At 41.4% G+C, this 24,693-nt stretch overlaps 1 protein-coding gene across 1 annotated transcript in view; it reads right to left on the bottom strand.

Annotated features, from left to right (window-relative positions):
• ptprn2 (protein tyrosine phosphatase receptor type N2) overlaps positions 1–24,693 on the bottom strand; it is a 117,931-nt gene that overhangs the window by 26,131 nt on the left and 67,107 nt on the right. The window contains exons 11-12 of the mRNA XM_030079828.1: positions 23,462–23,526; positions 1,107–1,322 (exon numbers count right to left, since the gene is read on the bottom strand). Coding sequence (XP_029935688.1) covers positions 1,107–1,322; positions 23,462–23,526 — 281 coding nt within the window. The remainder of the gene's footprint in view (positions 1–1,106; positions 1,323–23,461; positions 23,527–24,693) is intronic.

Below are 24,693 nucleotides of genomic sequence, written 5' to 3'. Positions count from 1 at the left end.
CCAACAATAATTCTCTCTCTCTCGTGCCAAACAATTCTACAAAAACAGCTGTCAAACATCAAGAACGTACAAACATGAACGCCTGACAGCACAGTTACTCCAATCCCAAAGGTATATGGAGAAAAAACCTGCCCCATATATAACCTTGAATTTTGATTTTTTTTTTTTTTTTTAATATTATCATCACCATCACATACTACAAATGAACATAATCCTAATACCTGTTGTATTCCCCAAAAACCCAAAACATTTATTAGAATTTTAGATGAGCAGGAATTACAAATGTGAAAGATAGGTTGCTTCTCTGTGGCTGCAATTATAACACTCCATGATATGGGAAGGCAACCCTGTGAAAACCTGATTAAATATTGAAAATGTTAACGCGACATGCAGATAAATGTGTTCTGAGTGCCATGCTGTGCACAGCTGAGCCCCAACACTGAAAATCAATACAGCCCAGGCTGCCCGCGGTCCTGGAGGAACAGAGGGAATAGGTCACAGTGGCAGCCTGTTCCCCTGTCACACACACACGGTCTCAGTCTCACAGTCTCTCTCTCTCACACGCACATACACGCACGCACAAACCGACACACACACACGTAATGCTCAAATGCACATATATATGCAAAAAGGCACATTTACATGCATGTGCATACACGTACTGTTCAAACACACACAAACACACACACACCACAAGAGCCAAGGTGAGCATTAAACAATTGGACACACTGAATATCCACAAAAATAATCAGTAAGAAGTGGGGAAAATTAATAAAAAGGATAAAAATGCTGTAAATACACAAAAGGCTGATTTTTGGAGGTGAAATGATTGCATTACACAAAAGGAGGCAATAAACGTCACCAGTGCAACAAGCCGCCTTTTAATCGTCTATCTACTGAATCACAACAGGCAAAACCATCACTTGAGTAAATAGAAGAGAATCTCTCAAACACACTCACACACCCGCGCGCGCACACAAACCAACACCTAGACGTAAACCTATCACAACAGCAGCCTCGTCAGAACAGCGCGCACGCTCTGCCAATGGAGGAGGGCAGGCTAAGTGTCCCGGTCACTGATTGGCTCGTCGCGAGGCTGCTCTCACCTGATAGGTTGCGGTTGCATCAGTGCCAGTGTCAGTCCCCAGGCTTGCCAGCTTCTCCTTCATGCGGAGGTGGGATCGCTGTCGCAGGCAGAAGAAAGTGGCGGATACTGCCAGCACGACCAGGATGAAGAGCATGCAGAGGACGGAAAGCAGCAGGAACTGGCCCGACTCCACCCTGGTCTCCTTCACCACGGGGATCTGGGTCAGGCTGCCCCTCTGGACGACACACACACACACACACAAACACACACACACAAAACACAAAGGGAACACTGTCAGAAAACTAATAGATAGTGCTCCTTCCTTTTCTGATTGATTGAGTCATTTTTGATTTACAGCAGCCACAACATCATCATCTCAGCGCATCAATTTTCACTGTTACACCAAAAGGCTTGTCTTGATTTTCATGCAACCAAAAAAAAAAAAAAAAAAAAAAAAAATTAATTAAAAAAAATACGCCTATAGAAAAGCAACTCTGCTCCATTTGCTATACTGACCTCCACCTCCTCTCCCACTCTTCACACCCACCACCACCACTGTATGACCAGCCCCTCTCATTAGCTAGCACTAATACTGTTTTTATAATGTGCATTCAGACTCAGTCAACCCTTATTACCAGTCCCTGTCCAGTGCTGTGTCCACACTGTGCCCTACTATAGATATTTACAGTCCCATTTAGTGCTGGCATGGGGTGGGCTGGCACTGTGCAGCTACAGGAGGTTGGGATACTAAAAGCTTGTGGTTAATTAGCTCCTCTGGTCCTGAGTTTGGCTGGATTAGGCCCTGGCTCAAGCCACCCAGCTAATGGCTACCAGGACTGGAGAGACACAGGCAGCCCCAAACTGGACCGTCATACACCCACAACCAGTTGAATAGAAAAGGTCACTCCAGACATTCAGCCCCCCACTGCAAGAAAAGCATGGGGCTGTCTCACACACTCGCAGTGTATATTGCTCGCCTGGTTTTTGATGTGCTTTGGTATTATCTGAGAAAGTGCTTTCAGTATGAGAAGGAAAAGGGCTGTGGGTTGAAGAATTGGACTGTGTGTTGATAATTGGTCCACTCATTGCCATTTACTGTAATGATAAATTCCCTGTGGGGCCCCACTGATACAGAATCTTTGAGAGCATAACAGCGATAATTGGGAGCGATAATTGGAGAGGATAATTAATGATAACTAAAATTTACAGCTAAAGATTTTTTATTTTTTTTTGGCTGATTGCATAAAATATTGACATCTTGCAAAGTAGGCCTCACATTTTCCTTTCAAATAGTGACAAAAGAATACATCGCATGCCACTTGAGCACCACAATTTCCTTGACATAAATCAGCCTAAATGCCATCTCCTATATACAAAACACTTAAATGTCGCATGTAGCATGTCTGGTATACTTGTCTGCAGGCAAAATAAATGTCTTAAACATTAACCATATGTTGTCACATAATAAAATCCACTTTTGTACTAATTTTATCATTGCAGTTAAACATATGCCCATATCTCTATATGTTGTAAAAGGCCAATATCAACATCGGTGCACAAATACATCAGCTGGGCCCTAATTCCCTATATGCTACACTGAAAGACTGATGGTTGAACTGACTCAACTCTATATCATGAAAAGACAGCAAAGCTTTGACATTTGCCTGGAGCTCTAATGGGCAAGTTGAAGGATACCTGCCTCTTGTTAAACCTTTTTTGTCTATCAAAACACTTCACCTCAGAGCAGCAACAATGCAGTTTAACCTTGTGGATAGTAATTGCCAGTGTGTTAGTGGCTGTACGGATGCCCAGGTCTTTTTGATTACTATGTTGGTACTGACGACAGTTTCTGTTGATTGCAATTGCTGTGGCTCGAGCAAGCAGTTTCAATCAACCATTAAGAGGTTGGACAACAACTGAGAGGTTTGAAGAGTCTCACATACGAGCACAGAGGGGAAAAATGGACTCGATCCAATTACCGCATCTTCTGTGCTGTCTGGTGATCAAATGAATACATATGGGGATGACATTTTTAAATGAACACAATATTAAGTTCATAGTTGCTAGATTGCTGGAGTTTGTACATGCGTGTTGAGAATGCAAATCCTCTCAGCCCCTGCATTATCCCCTCTGTCACATTCACGCGGTAATAGCACGAACAGAGAACCTGAAAAACCTAATTAGATAAATAGTTTCACTTAATATTCAACACATTTAATTTTATGCACACAGCATGCAATATCGGCCCAAGACCCCTTCCTTTGAAACCAAAGTGCCCCCTATGGGCCTATAGGTTCAAACCTCCTTCAACCCTTTTCAGCACCGACTAGCCCTAGCTATTCCCCTCGCAATGCTTCCTTTATTCTAACAACAACAACAAAAAAAGGTGCTCTTACAATAAAAAAAACCAAGCCCCCGAAATGTGTGCATGGCTCCTCTCAAAAATATTCATCAGGTAAAAGTACACTGAGATAAATTCAGAAAATAAGTATTTCTACCATGGGAGCAAATGGGCTTCAAATACAACATTGCAAGCATAAAAAGAGCATTCAAAGGTGGTTATCATGTTATGGTGTTTGGAAAAAAAAAAATCTTAGACAGAGAGTGAAAGAGAAAAAGGGAGGAAGAGATAGAATGAGAAAGTGAAAAGAGGAGGGTGAGAGACTGAGAACTTCCTTTGTATTCCTTTACAGTTATATCTATTTGTTTTTAGTATACGACTTGACTATAATTTAAATTATACCAAAAAAAAAAAAAAAAAAAAAACACGCCAAAACAAAACAAAGACAAAGATTCCCCTAAATAAATAACCATTCAAGTATTCTGAAAAACATCTTAACAAAATGTTAATTTATTTCATTAAAACATTTTTTGATTAGTTAATATTTTCAGTAAATCAGATAAATTACCATAGCATGAGATTTTTCACCTTAATATGTCACTTTTACCGGATGTGAAACTATCATGGCAGCAGCTTTCTGAAATGTAATGTGCCTAATATACATATATTAAGATCGACATATCCAGCTGACATGAATTACACACATTTTGTCTTAATTTTATTTGCATGCAAAAGTCACTTTTAAAATCTTTATGAATCTGTTTTTATTGATCCCTTTAAAATCCTGTTCAAGCTATTCTCCCATCCTGCATGTGTCACTGCTGAGGATCCTAACTCGCTGAAGTTATTGCTCTCTGTCTCCAACAGACTTTCCCTCTCTGTTTCTCTCCTCTATTCTTCTTGCCCTGTCTGGTGGATTAGCCAATCTGAGAGGAGACAAGGGGCAGATGGATTTCGGTGCTCTGGATTATTCAAATGATAGAGGAAAAGGTCAGGCAGAGAGGTGCCACTGAGGCGGCTGGCTAGCCATTCACTCACAAAACCTAGAAGAAGAACAAGCAAATATCCTCCCAAACACACAAATGCCAGACCTCACTAACCCTAAATCTAGGCTGGAAAATTACAAACAATTACAGCTACTAATGCAGATTTTAGAGGTTTCAAATCACCAATTTAAAGCAGTTACTATTCCATAAAATGGGATTGATGGCCCTCTTAATGAACAACCACCCCCCCTCCCAAAAAAAAAAAAAAAAAACTAAACTAAAACAACACATCACATAAAACTACAGAAAGTTAAATTATATAAAGCTGCAAAATGTTTTCATCCATTATGTTACACAGATACAATAAGAAATATAGTCAAATACGAGCACTGAATAGAATATTTAAAACTTTCTAAATAAAATTTTGTGGGAAATTTATTTTTCTGTGCAGAATAAATCCAACATGTGTAGATTAATAATAATAATAATAATAATAATAAAAACATACTGAAAACGATAGCCTAATTAATTTGATGAATTTAAAAAAGAATAGCTCATATTACTACACAACTGTAAAATAAAAATGTAATTTCTATCAAGTCAGCCCTGCTCAAGATCTTTGGAAATAAATGCTGCTATACAATAGAATAGCATAATTTTAAGTTTAGTTGATTTAATTTAACTTATATGAATTGCGGTAGGTTTGCAACTAAACTGTAGAGATATTAATGGGGAAAACCTAATTTATCAATGATCAATCAAACGGTTTATCAATTAAAGCTGGTCCAGCAGGTCTCGGCCAGTACCGGGGGGGTGAACCCTGAACGAAAACTTTGTCCTCTGCTGCCAGATGTGCTGCCACCGGGCAAAAGAAGTTTCTCAGTGAATTCTCTCATTCGCTTACTCAGATTGCAAAAGCTTTAATTTCCTTTTAGATTTTTATTTGCCGACGCTCAGCCAAAGTGCAGTGCAGCCTCAGCTTTTGGAGAACCAAGCTTTATTCCAGTATCGCAGAAACGATGGCACTAAAAATAACCAAAAGGATGCCAACAGAGCACCGCATGTCCTAATGCATCCTGCAGAGCATCAACATTTACAAATCTTCACTCACAATGGGAAAAAAAACAGCTTTGTGCACCATCTAAGATTGTTCACAAGTTTTCAAGCCCGGTCCTTCAGGGCGCCTTTTACGCATTTGTCGCATTACAACTTGCATATTGAATACGGCACAAAACACGACACACGTGCATAGAGATAATTACCCAAATCCACGTCGCAACGCAGACCGCATATTTTGCAGTAAACAGAGGATATATCTTGTATTCCAGAGAGCATGGTTAACCAGTGGCGCCCGCAGCAGCTCCAAGAAGCGTTTGCGCGTCCCGGCCGCCCACTCAGACTGCTTCTCCAAAAGTTCCCCTGCAAGGGTCCCATGCGTCCCCCAGCACCAACAAAAGACTGCGGCTTCAACACGAAGATGAAGAAAAAGAAAAAAGGGGAGAGTCGGAGAGAATAAAAAAAGGAGAAGAATGTGGGATATGCCCGCCTGATTTTCCGAGCCTCGGAAGAATGTGCAGAAGCCCCACTAGTGAGTCCTTTCAGCGCCTCTGTGCCAATGAAAAGAGATGGGGAGGTGGTGGGGTTGGGTTTTTTGCGATCATTTAGTTTAAGGCTGAGCCCCTCCTTATATTCAGCAGCTCAGGAGTCCCCGTCCGTTGCACATGTCATATCCACTGGTTGCTATAGCGATGCCTCCACATGTTGTCGACAGTGAATGTTCAAGGAGCGATGCCTGGCTAATAGGCTTGCGGGCTGAGGGGCGATATGAATGGACATAGGGCTAGTCACTCATTTGTTGAGCTACTAGGGGTCTCTGTGTTTGGTGTGTGAATTGCTGTTTTCTCAGGCTCTCCTTTTCCTCTGCTCCCTCTCCCATGGATTCAGTGATGTGAGCAGAATAAGGGAGATGGGGCAGTCTATTCTTCAAAGTAGGCTTTTGCATCCAAAGCTGAAGTGAGCATTATTATAAGAGGCTACCACACAGTACAGTAGTTGTAAACTATATGAATGGTGCATGGGAGATTTGGTGTATAGTCTGAGGATACTCAGTCTCAAGTAAATTGTGTGTAATTGCCTATTTCAGTTCTCTCCTTCCCGCCTTAGCACCGCTGAAGTAAAGTAAAAAAGGGGAAAATTGCAAGTTTTAAAAGTTTTACAGATAAAATCCACTAAAACGCTATCCTAATTAGCAATCAGTATGAAAAAATGATCCTATGGAGAGCAACAGCTGCACTTAGCAGGGAGAGAGAGAGAGAAAGGGGGATTATGGAGAGCACAGGGAGAGAAAGGGAGAAAGAAAAAGAAAGGGGGCGGTGAAGAGAGGAGAACGGGGGTCCTGTCAAATGCAGATGACGAGTCTTGGGGAGGGAGGGGGGCAATGGGGGCTCTCCAGTTTATTTTTTCCATTCAGAGAGCACCCCCTCCTCTTCTCTATTGTCCCTCTGTGTGACAGCTGGAGTTGGCAATGTGAAGGGGAGAACAAAAACTAGCTCCCTGTCCAGCCTTGGTCCATGGCCGCATCGGACGCCACTGCACATTCAAATACCAAGCATCCTGCCAACGTGGCGGCCCTCAGGGACGGGATCTGCTGCACAACACACTCAAACTGACTCAACAATTTTTTAAGGATCTCAAAAACTATTAAACATTTGACCTATTATATGATGCTATTCTAAAACCAACACTGTGGGGAAAAAGTAAGCTATTTTACACAGTGACATAACACATGCAAATGTGTTAAGTTGCCATTTTTAGCAGTGGTGCATGCATTTTCATAAATAGCACAACAGAATACTCCCAAAGATTTCAGTAAACTTTGCATCTTCCCTCTCAGTGTACACATGTAGGCATCACAGAACTGATACTTTTCACTTCATGTTCTCTGCACAATGGCAAATGCTGGCTGCACAGTAGCATCCACATTGGAGAGGAATTATTCAGAAACTTGTGTTTTCATTTCGGCTGCCAGAAGGCACAAGGAATGGCCTGACAACCCACTTTTTGAGAAACACATTTTGTTTTGGCAGGTCTCATTCACTTGTAACAGAAAGAATACGTCTGTGCTGCTCAATGTTGCACTAATGCAATATGGATGCATGGTGAGGACTGTCTATGATGACTACCACTTTACTCACTGAGTGGGTATATTCCTGCAAATAAATAAATAGGGGCCCCTGCAGCAGCTAATCCCCAGAAAATAAGTCCCTGTATTAAGTCAACCATATGATCTTGGCTATCCTATTCTCTACTGAACTGGAAGGAAGCCCTCTCCCATATGAGACACTCTGGTCACCCACCTGTCAGCACTAGCTAAATCCACACTCATCCAAATAAGTCTATCCACTCTGACACTCTATGGGATGAAAAACAGGAGGAAAATGTGGACTAAGGAGCAGTCGGTATCCTTACCTGCTCTGAGAGGGAAAAGCTTGACACCTGTTGTTTTGCTCTACTTGAACTCTGCGTAATGGACACATTTTCACACATTTCAACTATTACGCGCAGCACAGTATGATTTCACGACTCATGTCACATCCTCCAGCGAGGCCACTGCTAATGGTTATCACACCAGGGAGTTTTGACATGCATCGATTCATTCTCACAAACCTACAGTAGCCAAGTTGAGTAGAGTCACTCTTATGGTCACACTGAGCAGTATGCTGGTGATATACGTATATCCTGTCACGCATATGTTCTCCGGCAGTTCCTCGGGGTAACACATGTTTGAGCCAACGCAGCGAGTCCTGCAGGCTTATCTGCCCTCCACTCGGCTGCTCCAATGTTTGTCTCCATGACACATTTCACATTTCTCATAAAAAGATGGAAAAGTGGAGAGCATGTTTAAACAAGGGGAGAAGGAGGCATGCGGCACTTCACAATGTCGCTGGGAGAGAGGATGAGGAATGTTAAACAAATGTCAGGATCAAGTGCACTACCTGAGATAGCAGTGCAGAGACACCCAGTGATGCCTGTGTGTGTGTGTGTGTGTGTGTGTGTGTGTGTGTGTGTGTGTGTGTGTGGGTTGTTTGGGGAGAAAAGAGAGTGAGTTCAGACAATAACTAGTTTACGTATTGTACCTGATTATAGTTATTTGCTTGAGTTGTGTGAGTCTGAATACATTTGCATGTCTGTCCATGCAATCTGAATATACATGCACAAGTGGTAGCTCTTGTCTGTGCAATTTATATCTATAATATGCATATAGGCATTCGATATACGTCCCTGTCCATCTAAAACTGCATGTGCACTAGCTTGACAAGCTAGCCCTGTCAGGGCTTGTAATATATTTGAGCAAACAGAAGATAACACTGGTCTGCAGAGCACTGGGAGGGATGCTGATCAGAGGCCTGCAGAGCTGGTGGCCCACATACCATTCACACTATAATGACATCAGATTAGACTAATGTCATTTACACTGCTGCCACACTACAATGCTGTGCTCAACCGCCCTCCACACAAGGAAACAAGCCGTTGCTAAATGCACCTGCAGATTTAACTAATGCGAGCTACTGTTATACCAAAAATAGTTGGGATTTCTACTTGGCTCTTTGAAATTGGGTGCAATAAATTATTCATATTAATATCTGAGCAAGACCGTCGCTGAGGCTACATTTGGGAAGGTGTTGGAGGATTATCTCCTAACTGTAATGCAGAGAGAAATGTATGCAAAAACAAAACACATTTAGATGTGTGCATGTGTTTCCTTTACCCAGACCCACCAGCTGTTATTGTTACTGCTGCATTGGTATTACAAGATGTGTGTGAGAGAAAAATTGTGTTTCATCTGGGTTTTTGGTCTTGTTCAAATGGTCTCCTTTCATGGTTTTCTTACATTCATAATGAATAGCTCATATAGGCAGTGAGAGTGATTTGAAGCTACATTCTGTGCTGAAAGTAGTTTTGTCTCAAATGTTCCAACCCAAAAGTTTGCAAAGACCCAAGTATTAAATGACAGCAATGTGGCAGTAAAATGCATAGGTGATACACTCTTACTACGTCTAAACTTCTTTTAAATGTCGCTTCAGCTGCAAAAAAAAAAAAAAGATATTTAAATGATTGTTTTAGAGGGTTTGTGTCTGTGTGCATGCTGTATGTGAAAGACAGAGACATGTGCGCAGACAGAGGCACCATGTTTCCTGATGGATGATTTTCACGGACACAAAAAGGTCCCATTTCTGGGTTTTACTAGAAATGTGAATTACTGTGTCTCGTGTCCATCACTTGCTAAGAGAGGAACCATTCAAAGCCCGTGTGTGTCAGCTATGTCATTCTGGTATTTTCCCCAGATGAGCTTGTTCAAATAGGCTTCTTTCTTATGTGAATCCCAGGCCTGGCATTGCCCATGCCAAGTAGTTCAAAGCAGTAAACATCAAGGTAAATGCTATGCCTGTCATCTTGACTATATTTAAAGCAGGGAGGCAACCCACACACATCCACGACAATGTGCACTTCAAAAAGAAAGTGTTGTGGCGTCATAGCCTGGAGTAGGAAATCACACCATATCTGTAAAATGAGTCCAGGATAGAAAATGGTTGTGTAATCTATGAGGACGTGAACAAAGTAAAACATGTTTAGTGCTCATTTAAATCTCCTTAACTGTATGAATAGTGTATGCTGTGGCGTGCACTGGGACAGTTACACAGATGTGATATAGTGGGTTAAGTATACAGTTCAATCAAAATTTTGGATGCATCTGGATGGACTCTGCATGTATCCACTTTTGGTGCTAACTGGTCAACACAATTCACATCAATTTACTTCAGTTCAGTTCAATTCAGTTCAGTTCAGGTCAATATAGTTCAGTCAACTGCATTCCATTCAGTTCAAAATAACTTAGTTTTTAACCCACATGGTACAGCTAAATGGGCACAACATACCACATTAAAAAAGAACAGGACAGGATTTTACATTTGACAGTTTACAGGAGCAAAACTGTGACATAAAGTGCTATTTAAAGTGCAGCATGCAAGCCAGCAGGCCAATGCATAGTTTAACAAAACCTGTCAAGTATTAAGGAGAGGTCTTAATTCTGTAAAATTCTTACTCCTCATTCCTTATTCTTATTATGGTACCAAAGCTTTCTCTGGCTGGTTTTTCACTGAGGGACCAGAGAGTATCTTTCTGATAAAAGGGCACTGAACCCATTATGCAATATGTATAACTCATCATAAAATTTTTCCTTGGCCTTTTTATGGTCTGCTGCCAATAAATATCTAAGCCAAAATTTAGCATTACAGTTAAACTCTGATCTTCCTTTTCAATAGCGGATAGTTACATTCAGACTGGACGAAGCCATGAAATGTCTTTGTGAAAGTTGAGTTGAATTAGTTTAGCTTATATTTTAAATTAAAGCCTTAATTAAATAAGTTAAAATCGTAATCTCAGGTTTCATCCAATAATCATCTTCCTTTATCACTGCAATGGCAATGACACTAGCAAAATGTAGTAAAATGCTAAATGAATAATGTTTTTGTTGGATGAAATACCACACAAAATTAAATATACCAAGTTTCCAAGTACCACTTAAAAATGAAAAATCAACACAATATCGGTGAAGGTGTTTGCACTGTTACCTGAGCCAACACAAATTATGCTCACATTTGCATTCATCGGAAAGAGAAGAATTATTTCCAAGATATAATTACTTCTTGATGAGGGATATTAGGAAAGAGTAGGTGAAAAGTCATTAGACAGCAAATAAAATGCCCAAGTCCAGAGCTTGATCCAAGTTTGCAAAAGAAACACTACCCAATCACGAAAGGTAATTGAAGGTAATGCTTCATTCCATTGTGAGTACATAGATAGAAAGAGGAACCGGCACTAAAATCTCATTGAACACGTCCGCAGTCAAAAACAGTGAGGAAAAACACGAAGGTGTTAATTGTTTTGTTTGAATAGAATCCACACTACTTTTAGACTATTATGTTCTCGGCAGGGTTTTTATCTTGGCGAGAGATAAAACTGCAATTAATTTTGAAAGGGGGAAAACAGTGAGACAATACATCAAGTCACACATGAGTGGTGGCAGGCAGGGATATGTGGGCTGCTGCGGAATAACGGAGGTAGTCAAAGGTAGCATTCATAATTGAAACCCCAGTCACAAGAGACTTAGTGGGCTGGGAGACTCTGATACTGAGACTGACAGTAGAGGGACAAAGAGAAGTGTTCAGAGGAGAGCTCACAGTGACTTCCTGGGTTCAATAGGATGTCTCCTCTCTACACCTGGGTCCACATACCATCTGAAAGTCTCTGAAATACCTCTCTGAGGCTGTTTTAAGATGGTACAGTCGTGCTGAATTAAATTGTCCAAAGAGCTTGAATTCCACCACCTGATCTGCCACTCCAGATAGACTTGGAGAAGTGTCACAAGAGTGCAGTTTGCAGTTTAAAAAGCCCCGCTGGGACTGAAGCTCAAGACACCGCATGAGAACTTAAATGACATGTCCACTTTATGAAAAATGAACAAAAATGATCACATTGTGAATTCATGGTTACACTGGATTTGCTTTAGTGCTGCAACCAACACAATGCGGGGCCTGGCAACATTTGGTTGCCGCTGGACTCTCAGCATATTGAGGCGACTTGTCTGAGCATACGCCCCGATGATCAGCTACAGCTTGTGTAAGTGAATATATAGATGTAGAACCACAGGGGGTTGTGCGTGATAGGCTAAGGGTCATATCCCTATAAATGCGCGCAGCCACAGCCTCATAAATTCTCATCAGTGTCTTCATTAAACATTTTCCCCTGTTATCACCATGACAACACCGGCCCGGCGTGCATCCGCGGAGTGAGGCGCGTGTGCGTGTGTAACCCCAGGGGTTATTTAAGGGGTAACTGGGCACAAGCACCGAAATCCCCATACCTCTCTCCTCCAGACTCACTGTGTCTGACTATGGGGAAGGGGGTATTGATGGCTCTGGGGGGCGGGTAGATGGGGGGCAGGGAGGTGGGGGGTGGCAGGCAGCCAGGAACGCCAGATCTGTTCCACGGTGATCTCACTTGACAGGCACTGGCTGTGTCTGGACTGGAGGCAAGCGCTCTGATTTCTCTCTTTAATTACTGCTAATCGGAGGAGCTGCAGCCCATGCTAATGAAGCCACACCAGTCAGCTGGGGGAGAGTCAGGGGCCTCGCGCTGCAATACAGTCCTCTGTGCTAACAGAGCTGACACTCCGCCTGCCCAGCGCCGCAGCCTCCCGCCTGCCTGTCTCACTATCTGTGTGTCTCACAGCTCCAGCAGCTTTATAAGAGTAGTCTGCCCCCGAGCCAAACCAAGCAGCGCTGCTTGTCTAAAGAAACCTCTGTGAATCCCTAATGAGCCTGCCGCTACAGCTGTACTACTGTATCAGCCGCTGGTTTGCCGCTCACATCTCCCACCTCTTCAGACAACAAACCTTGACAACGATACAAAAGTATACCTGATCAGAAATTCTGAAGGTGAAATTAATTATGATTTGTGTCAGGATTTCTATGGGTCTGTAACGTAATCACATGTTGGCGGCTCATTATTGTAAATGTGTATAATCAATCTAGCCTTTTTTTTCACCTGCAAACATAATTATACTGTATGGCTTTTGTAAAGCTATGATAGCAACCCCCCCCACACACACACCTCCATCAATTTGAATACAGTTATGAATTGTGAGTGACATGTGATTGCACGTATTCATGGGTCTGCTCTGCTAAGATCTTTTCTGCTTTTTGTTCTTCCCCACACGGAAAGATCAGTCTCCTTCCATTTGTGAAGATTTTGATAAAACCAGCACACGATGCATCTCACCTATTTGTTGTGGCATTTTCAAAATTACACTGATTGGCCCAAGGGAGAGAAACCCGCTGCTTGTTCATTTGTTTGTTCGCCCATGTGTCACACACAATATTTAAGACACCAATGATCGGATTTTGATAAAACTTTGGGAAATTGCACTCTCACCCGCTCCATTCTGGCATTTTCAAAGTGACACTGATGGGCCAATGAGGGGCGCTACAATTACAGGCCAAAACAAGATGACATATTTATCACTGATTGGCTCAAAGGGGGAGTGCATTAGTTGTGGGCGGCAACATTACTGTTTATTATTGCTTTTCTTTTCTTTTCTTTTCTTTTTTTTACACATGGTTTAAGCTAGACTATGCATAATTGCTCTCCTGTTTCCATGCCTGTTGTCACATCTGTGCATCGCATGCATGTATGGTTTAGGGTTTGTGTATTTGCATTAGCCTCTGCTTGTGAGCAGATAATGCTCGTGCGCGGTATCTGATACAATACTGATGTTTGTTTAAGCATCTGTCTGTATCCTGAATTTGTGCATTTGTGTGTGTACATACTCTTGCATGTATGCAGTCATGTTGGCAACCATGTACACATGTACACGAGTGTGATATGTTAAGCAGAAATCCCTTCTCAGCAGGATGCCGCTCCAGCTCACAGTGCACTGTCTATCTGCATCTGATGTTACCCGCTGCCTTTTCTCCCCTTATATGCCACATTTGCAACAATTGCATCATACTTTAGCATGAAAGAAAACATATGCGATGGCCTATACATAAAAGAAATGTCTTCAGTTCATGGCTAAAGGGCGTAATTAGTTTTAATCCTTGAATGCTGTCTGAACAACCGCGATTCACTGGCCAAAATTAAAATGCAGGTAAAGATGTTGGTGAACTTAAAAATGTAGGCACGGCTTGTAAAAGTTTCCCAGCGGCTTTACTTATAAGTTCACTATATACATATTTATATTTACCTGTGCTTGTCAGCTTTTCAGAGTAAACAGCCATTTTGAGGAATATGAGCTGAGAGAATGTGCTACTGTAGCTGCCTGGGTTGCTGACAAAACACGCTAACAGTTTGAACCAGTCTGAGTGTTGTTTTCAGAGGTAAATATGTATGGCATTTAAATATTTAATGTCATATTTCAAACGCCGCAAACCTGCCATGCCATCACTGTATAGTATTTATATGCAGTAAACACCAGGAATAGAAGTGCGTAAAGCAGCTTATAGCAGCAGAGTGAGCGGTCTGGTTTCATTTTGTGTTTTATCACCGAGGATGGAAGATATTTGAACACTCTACAAAGTCAAGGTCATCATATGAAAAGACCATAACAGCTCATCAAGCAATTTAGTCGACCTTGTGTTGCAGAGAGTAACTAGCAGTTACAGCAGGATTCATAATTACAGTCAATTAAAGTCAATAAAAGATGATATGACAGCTGATTACATTTAATTTACAGAGAGCAAAGTGGTTTCCATATTGTGCGCTCACTGAGCAATAATTAATCTACTGCCTCACATCAACCACAAATTCAAAATGTAGTATTTGCTAAAAAGACTAATTTAGATGTTCAGCTATAATGACCAATTTACGTACACATCAAGCTCAACTTATGGCTACATTCTCAAGCAGAAAATTAATATTAAATCAGTTATCAGCAACAAAGATATGATTTTTGTTTACATGCTATTTTCCAGTTTCTGCCTCATTATTCCTGGTGAAACTATATACAGGTGGCTTTAAAGATCGAAATTCTCAATAAATCATAAGATCGATATGGAAGTCCTACAAGCTATTTCAACATTTGCAGTCCTATATCAACCACACAATCACCTCCACACTACTTTCCATTTTAAAAACTCTTTTCTGTTAATATCTCTACTATTCTAATTGTTCTTTCCTAGCAACAGTAAACTGTAAGATATGCTGGACTGAATTTACTCAAACAAACATTTCTGTTCTAATTTTTTTTTTTTTTTTTTTTTTTTTGTGACGTCAAAAAGATTACAGCGAGCCACTGGTTAGCCTGCAGCAAGGGCTTTTCCTGCTGCTGTCCGTGCTAAGGTGCCAGATGCGCTAGGCCAGGAGCTGCATGATAAATGGCAGAAGGTGAGAGCTCTGTGGCTGCTGGTGAACAGGACTGGGAGCATCCTGCTGCCAGTCCCTTGGCATGCAGCTTGTCGGGCCAAATGGCACCCGCATCCTCCTTCAATGCTGACATTTAAAACCTCTGCCTGCCATCCAGCTGTGGACACAACAGGACCGACCCCCCACCCACCCTCCCCGCTTCCCACTTCCCCTCCGAGTGCCACCGGCTCCCAGACACCGGTCGACAGATTACCATGAGCAGCCACAGCTTTCGTTTCCAACAACTGGTGGTGCTGCATCTTCTATAAAGCAATGCCTGGTAGAGGACATCATACCTACAGGTCTAAGATTGATCTCCTCTAACTTTCGAAAAGCCAAATTATCTTGAATTGTGGACAAAGCCAGGTGCATGAGTCAGGGACTTTTCTCTGACAAAGTCAATACCTAACAACCACTTTTTTTTTTCACATTGTCAGCCATCAAATGGTCCATCTAGGCAAGAGTCCAAAGCCCCACAACAAACACCGACAGGAGCCGATTGTAATCACATCATAACAATTTAAGGTATGACCATGATAGCTGGGTCTACAAACTTTTACAGCCACAAAAATGAAATGAGGTACAAGTCAGGGACACCACTGATATACAACACATATTTCAGAGGTTTTATTTTCCAGTTAGTATTATTTTTAGTGTTCTGGTCGGCTCTAGTGGCATTCTGCCTGGTTTTAAGGGCATTCATCAGCTGCACAGAAAACATAAAATGACCTACACAAGCACAAGGTCTCTCTCCAACTCAGATATTAGGACATGATTGGGTTTGTTGATGACCACACAGGGCAACTCCTGTGGGGAAAACAGAGGCGAATCAGTGGATCTCCAGTCATTCTGTGACTTCAGTCTTGAGTGGCTTTATTTATTCTTAAACTGCAGCAAGGAGGACACCTCACACCCACAAGGCTAGGGCTGGTGCTATAAAGGCTACTTTGGCTCCTAGAGGTATCACACAGTTGGATTTAGTGTCTGTGGTGTGCCTAGATCTCACAATAAACCCAGAAATGTAAACTTCAGGTGAAAATGGATAAAAAAAAAAAAAGCTAAATGGGCCTCCAACAGCTCCAGTGATCTTTGTAATAAAGAAATAAGTTGTTTGTTGTTTTGTAAGTAACTAGTTTGTCATGACATGTGGATGTTAGAATTGTGCAAAGGTAAAATCCACCCTAAAACATGGCATTATATATATATTTTTATTATTCCTGTGGTTAACTGGCCAAATACAGATGGTTTGATGTGATGTCCAGATATTTTCAGTGCAACTTCAGTGGTTTTGATTCGAGAAAATTTTTCAGCTATCTAAAACATCAATGTAAACATCAGTTTTGGCTATCAGTTCCACAGAAAGATCAAAGATCAAAGACTTCCTTCTTGGCTCGCCATTTTGCTGCAGCAACATTCAACAATCATGCAAGGAGAAATCCATTATAGATGAGGCGATACAAATTTCTACAGTTAATAGTAGCCTCAATAAACCATAATGCAAGGCAGCCAGTGCAGCATTTTCAGTATGGGATGCTGACTTTTTCCTCAACTGGAAGAACACATCTTGCACATACAATGGTATTGCTAGAACTATCGCAATTGCTCTGTCCGTGCACAAAAACCGAATACAGCACCTTCACACTCATTTTCTGGTGTCTGTCGAAAGGTATTCTGGGAAAGGCAGGAAAGCATTGGCTGACGTCGATGTGGACGAGCACTTTGCTGCAAAATAACGTCTGGAATTTATTGAACATCAAAGACTGATAATAAATTACAATGTAAGAGCATGCAAGGATGGAGTTTTCCCTGAATTTTATCTTGACTTGTTAAATACCTCTGAGGATCTCTCAGGGCTAAATACCCCAGGTCAACCACTGTGGCACGAGCATTTTTCCAGGAACTGATGAGCGCACATGGAATGCAAGGAGGACTTCCTCTGATTTCCTATTTAAAATCCTCTTCAGCGCTGACCAATTGCCCTACAGGTTAGGGTAAAAATGCCACCCTCAGATATACAGTAAGCATACCTATTTTTAACAATGGCAGCAGAGCATAAAAGAAGCAAAAGGTATGCGTGTGAATACTTCACATCCTAATGCTCATTAAAAACAGACAAGTCCATCCTCACCCAGGGGAGAGCACACGTCATGATATAGCGAGAAGCAAATACCAAACTGCATGGCATGTTATCAAAGGCATTTCTGCAGTCCAAAGGTCAGGTGATGGTAAAAGGTTGCTGAGAAACGGAGCTGCTGGTCGGTCTTTCATCAGTGGGAGGCAGCTGGAGTCTCCAAAGAGGCAGTGTTACTCAGGGCTGCAGGCACAGTGGGGCTGCTCCAATATGACATTTCACATCCAGATCTGCCACAGCAATGGCATTTTAGCCACTTTTAAAACAGCCAGATTGGCCTTCCTGCTCTGTTGAAATTTTTATAGGCGGCAATTTTTTTATTGTTTGGGTTTATTACTGTGTCTAATGGAGATTGGATAGATTGTGAACGCGGCAGTGCCACTTGAGGGCCAATGTGGAATTGATCGGCAAACACATCCACTTCAGCGTGCGTGCACACACATACACACACGCTGGTAAACAACACAAGGTTGGGTAGAACGAACATATGCCCCGCAGTTGAGACCCAGCCTCCCTCATATCCTCGGAGGAACTATATTTGACAATGTTCACGCTTAAATGAGAATAAGAGATGTTGAAATTAACATAAAAATGTATTTCTCTCATCTGCTGATTCTTTAAAAAAAAAAAAAAAGAAAAAAGAAAAAGAAAACACAGAGCTTTAAAAAAAAGAAACCAACATGGGAAAATATGTTTTGAAGTACAGCATAAACCCACACCGTTACAAGATCAATTTGTACAACTCTTATCACAGTTATTTATTTATTTATTTCAGGGTGTGTGTCTATTTCTTCTCTCCAGTAGGAATGGCCAGTGTGGTTTCCTTTGAAGTCACCACTGAAATTATTTGTCCCCTTCACTCGGAGGAGCTGCATTTGCTGATGGTTACACATGGTATTTGTTATTAAGAGGTATATGCCTCTATAGTCAGGGTTTGTTAGATTAAAGGAAAGTAAATGTACTGTTATTGCCTGATAACCATGCACATAACATCAAACATGTAGGAATACATATTCATGTAGAAAAGAGTTCCACCAACACAAAATGGGGATTTAAAGTGATCATCCCACTGCCTGAAACAGAAGTTATTTAAGATGGAGGATCTCACTGATTGCACAAATGTATTTTTTATAGCATTTTTTTTCATTGTAATCATTCTTGACATGAGAATTACATCTGATGCTAAGTAGAAGAGACAGTCTTATCAAGATACAATACATTTCAATATATTTCAATATCCCTTTTTAATCACAAGCAGCAACAGACAAGACAAAATCATTGATAAAAAAAAATACTGTATAAATATACTACACATACATTCAAGCAAAAACAAACATGCATACAAATAAAATAAATAACTTGATCGATTGATAGACAGATAGATTAAAAATGACACTTTCCTCAGCTGATGTGAGGATGTGTTCCTCACGTGTGCCAATTTACTGGTTGAACCTGACTTATTCAATTATTGCTGAAAACATTACACAGCAACACTCAAGAGTTTCTGAGGCACTACCACACTTTTAAAGTTGCCTGCCAGAACATTTTCAGCTAGATTCTCACTAACACTTAGCCTTACATTAATTATGGTGCACTAAATTAGGGAAAAAAGCCTCCAAATCTAATAGTAAGAGGTCATCATTTTATGTGACCTTTCCTAGAGATGAGTTTGCCTGTGCATCTGTGCAGGAAAAACTTTGAGTTGGAAAATATGAGAAACATTTTACTATCCTAAAATGGTGGCACTTTCCAATAGTTCCTTGGCATGTGACACTAATACATTAATGTTTATTTCATCTGCATCCCCTTCTGTTATATGGCGAGAGTGAGAATCAAATGGAAATCCTTTAGGGTAAACTAGTGTGTAGTTTAGTAACCGCATGCACAAATGTACATATACACAGATGCGCACACAAAAATATGCAGAAAAAAAAACAGGAAAAATTGAAGCTTAAATCCGGCTAATAGCAATAATGTGATAGCTCACAGAGTATGGAAGAGCAGGAATTATAGATAGACAAACAGTTGCACATTTATACTTGTGCATCCATATACAAAGACACACACACATGCACAGACAGACACACACACAGCAGGGAGACTTCCCGTCTGCCATATATGATTTACATTTGGTGGTTGAATAATCAGTTGACACGCAGCTCGGGGAATTCTATGGTTAATGAGTGCCTCTTCACATAAGCAGTTTGCCAGAGTTATCTCAAACATGAGGCCGCTGTCAAAATGTCAATGAATCTCAATTTAACTACCAACTTAATCACATGGGAACCATCCCATACAGGCAGGCAAATGCAACAAGGCATCCTTCCCACACTGTATTTAAAAATACTGACGTGAAAAAAATGGAAAATCGGGGGGGAAAAAAAAGGTCTTACTGTATGTACATATGCATTAACGAAGCTCCTTTAAAGATGTGCAGCTTAAAATATTTTAGGTATCGGTGGAAACTGTTTAATGCATTTTAAAATTGACAAGCAAAGTGCACTGAAGAGTATTTTGGACACTGGTGAAGTAAAATGTTGATACAGAGACGGTGCTACATAAGGCAATGTTTTGTGAGCTTCTCTCTCGGTGGAGTGCGGTTCTAAGATATCGAGCATCAAAGATTTGACGTCCCACCTGGCAAGACTTTCATGTACTTTCTATCTTTTTAAACATTTATCCTCCAAACAATAACGCATACACACAAGCATAAAGTAGCATTCAAAGATCATAACTATGTGGGTAATTCCATTTGGATTAAATGAAGTCAGATAAAGGCTAATAATTCCAAATCGCAAATTTGTTATATCTCTATCTTTTGGATGGAGACAGAGGATGTCGGAGTATTCAGTCTGTCTTTCTGATGTCTGTCAAGTTGACTCCCCATAGCAATCGCTTGCTCGAACATCTGACCGACATGCCCCTCCCTTTCAAACATATCTTTCCAAGCCTCCCTTTATTCCCTCGCTTCTCCTCTCCAAGTTCCCCACTGGTACCAGCCGTGCCGTGTCTGTAAGGCTGTAAGCAAAAGCAACCCTTTGCCTGCGCCTGGTTGCTGTCTCCAGCTTGGGAGGGGGGTGACTCATCGACCCCCTCCTGCATGGAAGAAGATGTGCGGAGAGAAAGGGAGGGCGAGCTGAGGGGAGGGTGTGATGCATGGTCACAGAGCTTTGTGCCTTTTAGGAATGATGCTGGTCGAGAAGCCGAGATGTGGCATGACGTCCACACTGCAAAAAATCTGCATCTTAACACGTCATTTGGCTTCATATTCAGTCTTACCATCTAATTTTTCTTAAAACAAGTGGAAAAAAAGAATCTGCCTGTGAGATGAGATAACTCCACTTGTTTCCATTGCTAATCAACATACTTCCAGAATTTTTTTTCAATCAAGTGTCATTTTCTTGTCATTTTCTTATTCTGCCTTATTTCAGCAGTTTTTTACTTTTTCTAAGAAAAAGTTAGAAAATAGTGCGATTATCTCATCCCATTGGCAGATTTTTTTTCCATGCAAAAAAAAAACAAAAAAACAACAACATGATTTTAATACTGAATATGCCTTGTTAAGGTGAACGTTTTTGCAGTCGGGACAGTGTTACCCTCTATGGTTTCCATGTATTATGAATGTAGACAGAGGAGAGAAAACATTGGTGCTAGTTACTGCTAAAACTGCAAAGAGGCCATGTCAACCATGAATTTCCCCATCTTATTTTTCCTTTCTTTCCAGCTCACTTTCTCCTCTGGCCCCTAACCCTCTCTATTCCCTCGACAGCCCTCCTCCTTTCACCTCAGAGTTTTTCGCACATTCACAGGACTCTTCAATTGCTGCGAGAAGACCTCCATTTGCCTTTTGCGTCTCCACAAGAGTGCAGATACCCACGGGGACACTGCTGTTAATAACAACGATTTTTTAGAAAATGCAGAGCTTATGCCACACACATGCTTCAGTTACTGAAGAAAAACAAAATAGCCTCTTTTTTTCAGGAAACTGGGTCCCCGGCAATCTATAATGGAGTAGATATTACTGGGCCTATTGATTGATGTCTCCTTCCTCCCTCTTTGACATTTGCTTATCCTCGTCCGCATCTACTGCTATTGACGTTCACTCTATCTGGACATCTTCCTAAGCTGTTTTGTCATTTGTCACCTCTTAAATAAAAATGGAGGGGGTGGGGGTGTCAGTGATAAGACTTAATGATACCAGCCACGCTGATGGTTTCATATAAACCCAGTGAGAACATACTGTTGGTGCTATGGCACAGTTAACAAGTACCATACTTAGCTGAATTTGTCCCTCCACTTACCTTCTCATGAATCAGCTGAGCGATTTAATCCAGTGGACTTGTATTTTTGCTCACTAATGTGCACAGTAGAGACCCATTTTCTCACCTCTGCCATATAATCACTCACAACTCTGGTAAATTTACTGTTTGAAATCAAAAATCAGCCTTGTGGTTTAACACTATCTAAACTAATGCATTTGAAGAGCCCACTTCGCAGGCCCTCTTGTCAAAAGCGGCTAGCTCTCACTTCTAACTTACTTACTTACTTGTCAAGTCTCCGTCTCTGGCTACAAACTTGTGAGATCAATACATTCAGATTAGAGCTGCTCTACTGTACGCCACTGCTGTTGAATACTCTGCGAAGGGCTTATACTTTGCCAACTTATTATTTGTGGTACAGTAAATACTGTGATTCTTTAACATGCATTTCTACAAACACAGTCTGGCGCAGATTTTCTCCCCATGAGGTGGAAGACAGATTCTTCCTTCCCTCCCTCCCTCTTTCCATCTCTCCCTCCCTCACCCTGGCTCCTGCAGAGAGGCTATTATTGCAGCTAATTATCTACAAATAGGCCCAATATGACAAACACAGCCCTGTACCAGTGCTGGCTAAGCGCAGGAATCAGTCTGAGTGTGAATAAAAGAATGAAAGGAGGCGAGGAGGGACAGACAAAGAAAAGGACAAAAGTCACCATGAAAGAAAAGAAAAAAATTGCGAATCAGAGATAATTGAGAAGGTGATAAAGAGACAATGTGGAATTATGATGAGAGAAAATGTGGTGCTAAAAAAGATATAAGTGGGAGGCAGATGGGCGAAGAAAGGCAATGACACCAAAAGGAAGACAGCATAGAAGAGAGTAACACAGGAAAATGATCTGGTCTATACAGTGTGTGACGGTTGTTGCCAATGGCAACTGTCCTGCGATGCACAGGCCACATCCATTTAGCTCCCAGCATGCCTCATGATCAGGGCGGCTCAGGGGTCTAAGGCTGTCTGTCTCATTTCCATAGAGAAACTCATTTACCAGGCAAGCATGGAGGACTATGATGCATCAATGGGTGCTTGATTAGATCCTTACCTCTGATACATATGAATATTTATCAGCGTTGAATGAATACACATCTCCTCTCCTTTCATCTAGATCATCATAAGTGTCCTCCTGTTCTCCTCTTAATTTTTTCCAATGAATATGTCACAGGAGCATTAGGGCTCCCTGCAAAGTGACAGCACTCCAGATAATCTGGTTATTGTTGCTCCGCGGCTGTGATCAACACCTACTTTAAGTTTCGAAAATGCACAGGGCTTTTGTCTTGTTGTGTTTTATTTGCCATGGTGACAACAGCTCTTAGAGACCTAAAGGAAATGAGTGCAGGGGACGGTAATCAAGGCAACACACATAAAAAGGATATGTGCTTGGAATTCATTTCTGCCTAAAGATTAGTGTTTGGCTGTACAACTGAAGCTGCAGGTGTGATGCGGGTGCCAAGACAAGTTGAAATCAATGAGTGATTCGTGTCCCGTGAGCCTTTTCGACACAGAAAACACACACAACCACATGTGCACGCCCACGCTCACTCTCATTTTTACACTCACGCGCACACAGACACACACACACACGCACGCAGCTAAATAATGGATAAATTCAACAGATATTTTTAGTGAGCAGAACTTACATCACTAACTCCAGCCTCCAGTATCTTCAGGCCAGTCTGCTTCTCCAGCTGCTGCTTCTGCTGGACTGCATGGGAGACAAAAGCAGAGGAGGTGTGAGGATGAGCAGTGGATGACAAAGTAGCAGATTTTTCACTTCCTGAGGTGCCGGGCAGAACAAGTGGTTAGTGAAACTGAGAATGATGCAATGGGTGTAACAGCATGAGTCAGATGTCAAACTGGTCATAAAAAATGACCAGCCTACACAGACGAATCTTCATGGAGAAAACAAGCGAAACAATCTTCGGGTACGAGACGAGTTCACAAGTTGACTGGAGTCTTTGCTGGGACTTATAAGAAAGCATTTGATTTGATTTGATGCAATATGTTGCCACTTTGTGAGGTCAGCACAGTGAGAAAAACATACCGCACAAGTCCATATACACTCAGACACTCTAAGTAGATTGCCAGAAAGCAGATGAAGTGCTTGTGGATTCGCTGCACACAATAACTTGAGCTCCTGCCTTTGTTCTTGCAGTAATTAATACACAACCCGAGTTTGATCCTCAGATCTATTGATCTAATCAAATATGGCATGCTATTTCCAAAGCTTTGTTGAGGAAAGATATTCTCATGCAAATCAAAGTAAACTGAGGCAATGTTAAATATCCGTCGTTCAAGATCACACATTTTGCCGACTTTTTTTCCCCCTGTGCTTAACGCCCCTTCCTCACTTTGATGGAAACATCTATATTGAAAAACAAAATCAAAGGGGTCTTAATAGATTAAGCCAAATTATAGAGTGAAAGGAAAAAATGGAGCATAATATTAATTGAGTTTGTTAGCATGTGAATGTGATTGGTAATGGGAAAAGAAAAAAAGTGAGAGTTAAAGAGAGAGAAAGAGAGCAGGTCCTTTAAATCCCATTTCCCCAGATGAAGGCTATGCAAATGACCCTGAAGAGCTGAACCCTACCTCACACTCCAAATTCGGCAAGGGCCTGTTTAATTAGTATTTTAATCTATCCCAATGATTCCACTCAGTCCACAATGTATGCAGCATTCCATCTAATTAAGCACGCTACTTTTAGGATAATCATCCATCTCCTTCTCTCTGCTGTCTCTCTCTCTCTCTCTCTCTTTATCTCTCGTTCTCTCCCGTTATTAAGGATCCTGCAAACATTGATCATCCTATCATCTCATCAACATGGCAGCAAAGGGGACATCTTATATTTAAGTGTCAGCCAGGAGTTTGT

This window comes from Myripristis murdjan, chromosome 20 (genome assembly GCF_902150065.1).
Source record: "Myripristis murdjan chromosome 20, fMyrMur1.1, whole genome shotgun sequence".
In the NCBI taxonomy this organism is placed as follows: Eukaryota; Metazoa; Chordata; class Actinopteri; order Holocentriformes; family Holocentridae; genus Myripristis; species Myripristis murdjan.
The sequence above is the reverse complement of the archived record's forward strand: the minus strand, read 5'-3'. Positions and strand labels throughout refer to the sequence as shown.